General features: G+C 43.9%; 1 protein-coding gene across 1 annotated transcript in view; it reads right to left on the reverse strand.

Annotated features, from left to right (window-relative positions):
• Ros1 (ROS proto-oncogene 1, receptor tyrosine kinase) overlaps positions 1-9968 on the reverse strand; it is a 123059-nt gene that overhangs the window by 108661 nt on the left and 4430 nt on the right. The window contains exons 2-3 of the mRNA XM_010644971.3: positions 8247-8291; positions 6380-6439 (exon numbers count right to left, since the gene is read on the reverse strand). Of these exons, the coding sequence (XP_010643273.2) occupies positions 6380-6439; positions 8247-8291 (105 nt within the window). The remainder of the gene's footprint in view (positions 1-6379; positions 6440-8246; positions 8292-9968) is intronic.

Consider the following 9968-nt stretch of genomic DNA (forward strand, 5'->3'; position numbering starts at 1 on the left):
GGGTGAAGGGAGGGCAAGAACAAGGGCAAAAAATGAGAAAAGAGACTTGTCATGTAGAGGTACAAGATCCCAACAATGAATGTAACTGTACTGTATCCCTAAAATGTACCAATAAACTCAAAGCTGGAAGAAAAAAAAAAGGAATTTTCTGAACAGAACATCAGATCAACAAGGGACTGTGTTAACTCTCAAAAAAATTAGACACCCCCAAAATAAAAGACCCAATCAAAAAAGGGGCTACTGAAATGAATACACACTACTCAGAAATACAAATGGCCAACAAATACATGAAAAAAATGTTCGACATCTCTGGGCATTAAAAACACAATCTAGAAATACAGAAAACTCAAAAAAATTAGACACCCCCAAAATAAAAGACCCAATCAAAAAAGGGGCTACTGAAATGAATACACACTACTCAGAAATACAAATGGCCAACAAATACATGAAAAAAATGTTCGACATCTCTGGGCATTAAAAAAACACAAATTAAAATAATACTGAGGTTCCAATTCACTCCAGAAACAATGGCTACGATCAAGAAATCAGAACAAAAGGTGGCAAGGATGCAGGAAAAAGGAAACCCTTCCACATTCTTACTGGAAATGCAAGCTAGTACAACCACTATAGAAATCAGTACTGCACTGAGATTCCTCAGAAACCTAAAAATAACATTCCATTTGACCCAGTTATTCCCCTTCTAGGTATCTTCCTGAAAGAGTTAAAGACATCATATTACAGAGATACATGTGTACCCATTTTTATATCAGCACAAATCATAATAGCTGACTCTTGGAACCAGCCTACCTACTCATCCACAGGCAAACTGAAAAAAAAAAAATTGTAGTATTATACACAGAGGAGTAATGCTCTGACATAAAGAAGTTTAAAAGAAAAAAATATAAGAAAATGAAAAAATGGAAATAAAGTATTAGCAAATAGGGAAGGGAGGAGGGGGTGAAGAGAGGGCAGGGGTAAGGGGAAAAAATGAGAACCAAGATCTGTCATGCAAAGGTACAAGACCCCAATGACAAATGTACCTGTACTGTATACCTAAAATGTACCAATAAACTCAATGAGAAAAAAGAAAAAGAAACAAAACAAAACAAATGCAGTTCTGGTGCGTTTTAGTATATTTATAGAGCTGTGCAAACAACACCACCGTGTATTTTACGACACTTTCATCACCTCAAAATGAAGCCCTGTGCCTGGTGTGCTATTAGGTGTTCAGTTCTACTCTGTTCTGCTTCTTGTGACTCTTGATTTACTGAATTGATCCATGACCCTCAGTGAGTCACATCCTCCAGTATGAAAAATGCTGAGCTCAACAGTGCAATTCTATCTTTGCCATCTTGAGCAAAGTTTTGAGGAGCTGAAACCCTAAATTTCTAGCCTAACATGATGCTTGTGGGTTGCTGATTATTGTGCTATCCATGCCTTCCTTGGAAAATTAAAAAGTGACTGTCAATTTTTATAATAGCTGAACCTTTTAATGGAGTTCAACCAAAGTTGAACTTTACGATCTACAGAGCCCTAATGATGATGAACCCCTTATCTCATCAACTGAAAAACGGAGCACAGATTTGATGACTGAGAAAACGTCCTACCAGATGCATTATCGCTGGGTTCAGAAAAAGAACTTGCAGGAAAAGCACACATCATAAAACTGCAACTCAGCCACGATGGATCTCCCTCCTCTCCTTCAGTTTACAACTGTAACAACAGCTGTTTCTCCTTATGGGAGCAGAAAAGCAGTTGCACACACTTGCCCTGGAGGGAGGGCTGCAGTGCACTAGCGCTGACCCTTCCTTATCTGATCTGCACACTGAAGCAGGTGAAGCCCCATAAGCCCTGATTTGCTCAGTTAAGGATTAATGTAAATACTCTGGTTTGGGATCAGGACTATTCAATTTAAAAGGTTGGTGAGCTTTTCACATCCTCTTTGAAAATTCCAGGAAAAGGTATTCAACATGTTCATTAATTTCAGAAAGAAACAACAAGCCAGATGTTTCATATGAGATTCTTTTTTCAAGAAAGAAAACCAAGGGAGAAGAATGGAGACAAAGTCAGAAATATAGATTATTTGGAAGTATAGCTAGTCCTGACAGTCAGAAGAAGGTGTGGCCCTATTTCTCTGGACTTCTCAAGAAAATATTCTGTAAAACTTCCACTTGTCCAAGAGCTTAAATGCTATTCTAAGGGGAGGTGAAGCTATGCACCAAACACAGGTGTGGTGCTGAGCAACACTGGACCTCTCGTGAGGCTCTCGAGGGTTCTCAAGTTTGGGCTGCCTCGAGAGAACCTAAAGGTGTCGGATGTAAGCAATTCACAGAATTTGACCCAAAGCCTGGTGGGCGGTTTCACAGCCTATTCAGCCTCTGAGCTGCTCTTCTCACTGTGGGGCCGTGTCTGCCCCACCAGGCCGTCACCACCTGCAGATACCACCACACCTCCTCTTCCAATGCGATTACACCGTCCTGCTGTCCCTCTGGCTCCACTCTGGGCTGCCCGGCCCAGCCCAGTGCCGCTGGTACCTTGTCTGACTCTAACCCGAGGAAGCTGCACCCACCACCCTCCAGGGGAACAGCAGCTTTGTTTTCCCAAAGATCACTCACTCATTCAAGAGTATTTATCCAGTGCCTTTCTGTGCCAAGGGCTGTTTTGCTTTTTTGTTTTGGGGGGGTGCTCTAAGAATATGGCATTAGCAAGGCAGGTAAGTTCCCTGCCTTGTTAGAACTTACATGTTCTTAGAAGTGAAGGGACAATGATCAATAACAAGTTTTTAAACATTCAGGTAATGAAAGTGCTACGAGGAAAGTGAAACAAGTCCACGCACAGGGAGTGGCCTGCGGGAGAAGCCTTCCCTCTGCTCAGCGGCGGGCAGTGCAAGATGACCCTCGGGCCAAGATGAGTGGTGGAGCAGGAAGAAGGGCTGGGCTTGAGCAGGTCTGAGGGCCAAGGCAAGCCTGCCAGCAGGGACGCATGCCCTGTGGTCCAGAGACAGGAGCCGGGAAGCGGCAAGGACAGGAGAGCGGGAAAGCCCAGAGTGCTACGTCCATGTTTGATGCTCACACAAGCTGAGGTGCTGCGGACAGTGAGCCACGCCACTGCCCTGTCTCTTCCCAAGTTACGCTTCTCTAAGCTCTTACCTCTCAGACTTTGCTCCAAGGAGCCTGAGATACAACTGCCACGCTTCACTGGGTGGAGTACTAACAATCACAGTCTTACTTCCTGAAGGTGGCACCACTGAGTCACAGCACTCACTCCGCGTCTACGCATCCATCCACACTACATGTATTTCTCTGCTACCTAATGTGCACCATGTTAAAGTGTGAAATAGCAAAGTACAGTGGAATAATTAGGTACAGCACTAAGGGAAAATATTCACAGGCTCTAAATTCAGATGCCTGGGCAACATAATGATTAGCAGGTTGTATATGTCACCCGGGCAGCTCCGTGGCTTCCGAACCTTTCTCCCTGTTTTCTTGTGGCACTTGGGTGGACAATGTTGCTTTAATCACATAAAATAGTTCTCAGGAAGCTCTTTTAAAATCTCAGTTAAGAGAGATGTGTAATTGTCTGTTGACACATCGCTAAATTTCCGTGTTTATCCACATCTTAGCCCACCCCACCTCCACCCATTCCAAGGAAAGTCCCACGGGCAGAGTGACCACAGATCATTGAGGAAAGTCCCAGCTCAATTTATGTTCTTATTTTGCTGTCTATTAAGAAGGAATTGCTTGGCTTTAGGAATGGTGGATAATGTACAGTCCTTCCCCAGGCAGGGAAATGCAGTTCTCTCCTCTGGCTTCAAGAGCATTCAAACATAACACAGCATAGATTTTTAAGGTGAGAAATAATATAGCTTCTTTCTGTCACTTGCTGTCAAATAACCTAATCCTGAGGGGATGGAATCCAGGAAGGACAAGTGTAAGTGAAAAAGACTGAGCAGGAAAAGTTCAAACTCTCATGGTTTTTCTGAAGAGGAGAAAGTCAAGAGAAGACCATAGAGCTGGAGCCAGTGTGCTCTTGTAGCACAAGAAAACTGTTTCCAAATGTTGGCAAGCATTGTGTGGAACAGTGAAGAAAACTGCATTTTAATGTGATGAATTGGGGAGGAGTCTGTCATTCTCCCCTCCCCTGCCCAGGCTCCAGGATGCAATATTTCAAGCCAGATTAGAGTCATATAAAGTTGGCCTACAGTGTAGCAGTTCCAATTTGCAGAGTCAACCAAGGGTCAAAAATATTTTCTTTAAATTGCTCCTCGATCAAACACTTACAGAGATTTTTCTTATTTTTATGGCTTAAAAACTGTAGCAGCTATTTACTCTGTATTAGGAACTATAAGTAATTTACGAGTGATTTAATGTGTGCATCAGGATGCGCACAGATTATCTGCAAGTATTATGTCATATTACAGGAGGGACTTGATCATCAAGGACTCAGTGCCCACAGGGGCTCCTAAAACCAGCCCCTCAAGAAGCCCAGGGCTGAGCACATGTGCACACACACAAATATATACATTTGTATATATCTGTGCATACTCAGATATATTTATATACACATTGTAAATACACACATTCTAAATAAATATACAACACAACAAATATTTATTCCACAATGGAATCAACCATCATTTTTGTACCTAGACTAACAGCTCTCTGAGGGAGAAAGTCTGTGCATAAGAAGGTCATACATTTCTTCATTCTTAATAAAGATCCGAGGTGAATACACGGGTCTGATAATATGCTTTCTAAGTAATTATCAACTCACCTCATAAGCGGCGACGTACACATCATTCTGTATAGGAAAAAAAGGAAAGGAAATGACTTAAAATCTTGAAGTTGTAAATAATTTGCCCCACCACTGATAAACAACTAAACAAAACATAAACAAAATGTCACCCCAGCAGGCCACTGTGTGAATGGCTCTAAACTGGGTTTGCATTATTGGAAAAGATGGTGGAGCAGGATGTCTGCTAGCAAATATCAGCCAAGCAAGGGAGGAGCTGTGACACTGCACATGAGGGCATAGGGTGTCCCCAGAGGCCCAGGGAGACAGACTGAAATGACAGCCAGTAGGCTCCCCTGCCCGGCCTGGATCCCCAGCACCCACGCTGCTTCCTGGATTGTTGCCCAGCAGCGAACAAGTGGCTCTTCCCCACTTCCTGTCCAGACACGGGGCCAGTGCGCGTGCGCCTCACGCTGTGGGCAGGGAACACAGCCTGAGGACTACAGAGAATGTCCTGCCCACTGGCGCAGAAGAGACCACATACATAAGTGGACAAATAATTCAGTCGTCCCTCAAAAGCACAAGGTCCTGAGTTCAATCTCTGGTACCAAAAAATGAAAATAAAAATTAAAAAATTCAGTTGTCAATTGTTAAAAGTACATAACAATCACTAAGTCCAGGTGTAAAAGGCCCCTCTAGTCATAATTTCTATGGAGCACACAACCACAAATATGGGCATGGGCATAAGTAAATCTGGAAATCGAGGACTGCAGGGGCAAACCAGATAAGAAAAACCATGAGAAATGTAAATAAGGAACAGTTATGTCTTTATTTAAATATCAGCGTTGCAATTTGATATGGTGATGGAAAATATTAGGATTACCCTGCATTACCATAACCTACAGATTTAACTTATTACCTGAACAAAGGAACCCACTTTTAAGAGACAAAATCCTTTTGTACAAAGACAGAATACTTACCAATATGTCAAGAGTATCCGTAAGGGATTTTATTCTAATTTACTGACAACAAAGTAGAGAATGGAGATGTTAAGAACAGTAATTCAGTTATACACCTTTGCGTGGCAAAGCTAGACTAAATGAAAAATGAAAAACAAAATATCTGAAATGAATTTCCTACATGAAGTAGAGTAGATTGATAACCTCTGGATTCCATAGCTACCATGTGCCCTGCAAAAGAGTTTGAACTCAATGCAGCACCCTGCTGCTGGGAGCACGCGGCCGGGGGACCAGGAGGGCAGAATGTCCATGAGCCTGTCAAAGTGCAGATACTCAGGCCCTGTGCCAGACGACAGTTCTCTAGACCCTGGATAACTGCACATTCGAGAATGACACGAGAAAAGGAAAGTTAAAAATACCTAACATTTTACTAAAACAGGCCATGTGGTTTTGGAGCAACTGGGCACCCAGCAAGGCCTGCATTGCATTGCCCTTCCTTAGGCCCTGCTGCATTACCAATGTTGATCTCAGTGTCCTCCATTCATACGGATGGCTCAGGCTAGCCCAGTCTCCCTCTGGAGTCAAGCAAACTGGTAGGAAACCAACGGAAATGCAAATGGGGGTCCTCTTAGACAACTTCCCTGGCAAGGAAGCAGCCATATCAAAACAGAAACGCAAGCCATACTTACACACTTAACAGCACAGTTTTCCTGGTCTACAGAGCTCCAAAAGTAACATCCTTGGATACACTACAACAGATAGCAACAGATAATGGTGATGGAAGAAATGCAACTTTTCTTGTCACATGAAAGTGCAGAGTAACAAAAAGCATCACATTACCTTTTAGAAATAGAAATCTACCAAGCAAGCGGAGGCCCCGAAGGACCAGGAACTTTGTGATTGCACTCAGCACTGTCCTAACTGCAGACAGGCCGGACCTTGGGGTGGTTCACAAGCAGGGGAAGAGGGTGGCTGAGCCAAGTTAAGCCCTGAGCCCCATAAAGGATACTCTAGTCTCATGATCTTTGCAAAACCAGAGGCCACAGAGCACCCAATGTGGGAACACCTTCTCCACTGGGGACCTGGCAACAGGCAAACTCCAGGACAGCAGAGCGGTGAATGTACATAAGCAGCCTGGCTCAAACCTCACAGATAGAGCATGCGGGAAGTCTACTGCCTGCTGGCCATGCTCCCCCACAGCCTCCCTCAAAATATTTTCCAACTGCCTGATCACCCGTTGCACAGACTTGGCACACTTTGCCTTACGTTTTCTGACTGGCCTATGCTTTGAATGTATCAACCATTCCTTCCACAGGCCACATGTAAATAACCCCAAATCTGTAACTGTGGCTCCAGACCTAGACAGCCACACAGACATCAGTAAACATCTCCACTTAGGTGCTTAACAGCAACTCAAATTTAGCACATGAAACATGAAGCTCATCACTTCCCACCCTCACACTTGCTCTTTCTCCTCTGTCTCCCATCCATCTGCTACAACCATCTGAGTTTACATCTATCCACCCACCTCCCACCCCGCGGACCAGCCCTCACCATGCCCTGCTGACTCCCTGCAGTCCACCGCAGTCCTCCTCACTGCCCTGACTTCTTCTGTGGTCTTCACTAGGTGCCTAGAGCCTCATGAAGTATCCTTTTGTCTCAGGATCTCTGCAAAACCAAGCTGGTCACATCCTCCTCTTACACTCTCTATGACTTCATCTTCTTGTGTGGTAAGGCCAAGAACCAAGCATGGATACAGAGCCCCTCACTACCTTACTGCCAGCCTTGGCCTCTCCTTCCGTCTCACACACATGTACCCATTTTCCAAGCAAGCTCAAATGCCCTGTTTTCCCTAAGCACGGCAGACCCCCTCACACGTTTGTGTCTTGGTACACGGCCTCTCTTACTGATGGGCCTTTCCCTTCCTGGTCCTTCTAGAAAACTCTCCCCTTTCAGGTCTCAGTGTGGAGGCCTTGAAGGCAGTGAGGTATCTTCTCCTGCATCTCCTCTGAACACACCTTACACACACACACCATTCTCCCGGCTCTCACGACGCTGTGCGGCCCAGGTTTCACGATGCATCTAGGAGGTTTCGGGTCCTTCTAAACAGACACTGTTTTATTCATTTGCAGGTCTCTAGGACCTGGCCCGGTGCCAGCTGACATCTTGAGTCAGCAGGCACTGTAATAAATGTGCTGAAAGTAATAAAACCATAAACTGCAATTGTTAGAAGAAACATTAGAGGCCACTCAGCCCAACCTCCCAGATAACATGCAGTAAAACTAAATTTCACAAAAATTAAGTAATCTGTCCAAAGCCACACAGCTCTGGAGAGTCAAAAGCATGGCCTTGGATTGCTCCTGTGCCTTCTCTACTTCAATACACTTTGTTTTTAAATGAATCTTATAATTCATACTTTTCTGTATTTTTGATTGACCTTTTATCCAGCGAGACAAGTGAGATTTTACTTAGCAATTATTATAATAAATCTAACCCTCATTCCTTTTCACTCAACACTTATGTGGTAAAATTCTTGATAGTGAAGCAGTTACTCACCGGTCCACTTAGACTGTGTGGGGTGCCAAGGTCGAGCCGCCCACCCTGAAAAGAAGGGGTAATAAAAAGCAGCTATTGACATCAGCTTCTTAAAAGCTTCCCAGAATGGTGTTACCACCTCTTTGTTTTCTAACAGTGAAGTTAGAAGCTAAATGTTTTAAAATTATTAAATCCACCAAGAAATCAGACAAAATGCCGGTGCACATTGTACACACAATCCCTGAGAATTCACAGGAACTGCAAAGGTAGGATTAAGAGTGCCTTTAACTAGGGCTGGGAATTTATCTCAGTAGTGCTGGGTGCCTGCCTTCCAAGAGCAAGGTCCTGAGTTTGATCCACAGTACCAAAAAAGAACGGCTTTAAGATCAGTGGAGGTTGAGGAAGAGCATCTCCTACCAAAGTAGATAAATCTATGGACTGATCAGTTAATTAGGTCTATGGACTGGCCAATTAATTAGGTCAACTCTCCTGGATTAGAGATGAATTGGCTCCGATTTTTCTTTTTTACAATTACTCTAGAAGAGCAGAATGTTGCACATGTGTGTAACAAAACACAAATGTTCCCTTTCTTTCTCACATATTTGCAAGTTTTAAGAAGGTTCTGTAGTGGGAGCAAAATAAGACAGAGCTAAGGGAGGCAATTGTAATTTCTCATCCTCTCTCCAGTCGTTATTTACACAAAGTCCTTGTTAGCAGGTCTACAAAGATGAGTGGCGATCCTGGCCCCTCTCAAAGTTCTGCTGGTGGGAGCCACTGATGCACAGGTGGGAATCCTCGCCTGATCCAGGGCTAGCAGCAAGGTGACACCCAGGAAAAGGCAGAAAGTCCAGAGGCTCAAAAGGTGGCTTAAACCCTTATGTGGCTCTGCACCGCCTGAGTTTCAAAGGGAAAAGGGGAGCTCACCAAGCATCCCTCCTTTCCATCCACTTTGCGCTCTGTTCTTTGCTCTCTAACTGCCAGGACCTAGAACAGTGCCTGGTGGATGAGTGGAAAATAACTATGGGTTGAAGGAATAAATCCATGAATCTCCGTGGAGCTTCACTCAGTCACCAAAGGCCTGGCATTGTAGAGATTACCGTGAAAAGTAGACACAGAATCCAAAAAACAAATGTTCCCTTCTTTCTCTGTCTCTCATTTATGTGAATGAAGATGTCCAAAACACCAGCTCTAGTTGGGCATGCCAGCATTCTGGGAGGCTGAGGCAGGTGGATCACAAGTTCCAGCCCAGTCTAGGCCATTTAATGCCTTAACAAGGCCCTATCTCAAAAATATTTTAGAAAAAGAGGTAGGGACGTAGCTCATGCCAAGGCCTGTGTTCAGGCCCCAGTACAAAACAAGCCTCTTAATCCCTAATCACGTAACATTTGATGGGGGGGGGGTTGCTTACACTATTTTGTTTTCAATTAAAATGAGCAAAATAATAAAAAATATTTTGTTTTAGACAGTAAGTACATCTTTTAGATTAATTTATAACCCTGTGTTGATTAGATCTTGTTTCCATGATTTTGCTCAAAATAAAGTCCAATTCCCCTTCGAACCAATCGAACTCACACAGAATCAGGTGAAAGACAACGAGTTCATAAACAAATTTTTCCCATTCTTTAGAAAATGTAAGTCATCTCCTAAAAGCGTTCATGAAGCGCGGGAAGCCTCTGCGTTCTCTGGACGGGGAGGCCCCATCTGAAAGCCCACGCCCTCTGCCAGTGTTTCCACACCGCAAGC

This window comes from Fukomys damarensis, unplaced genomic scaffold (assembly GCF_012274545.1).
Source record: "Fukomys damarensis isolate Sample0158 unplaced genomic scaffold, DMR_v1.0_HiC HiC_scaffold_14, whole genome shotgun sequence".
NCBI classification, from domain to species: Eukaryota; Metazoa; Chordata; class Mammalia; order Rodentia; family Bathyergidae; genus Fukomys; species Fukomys damarensis.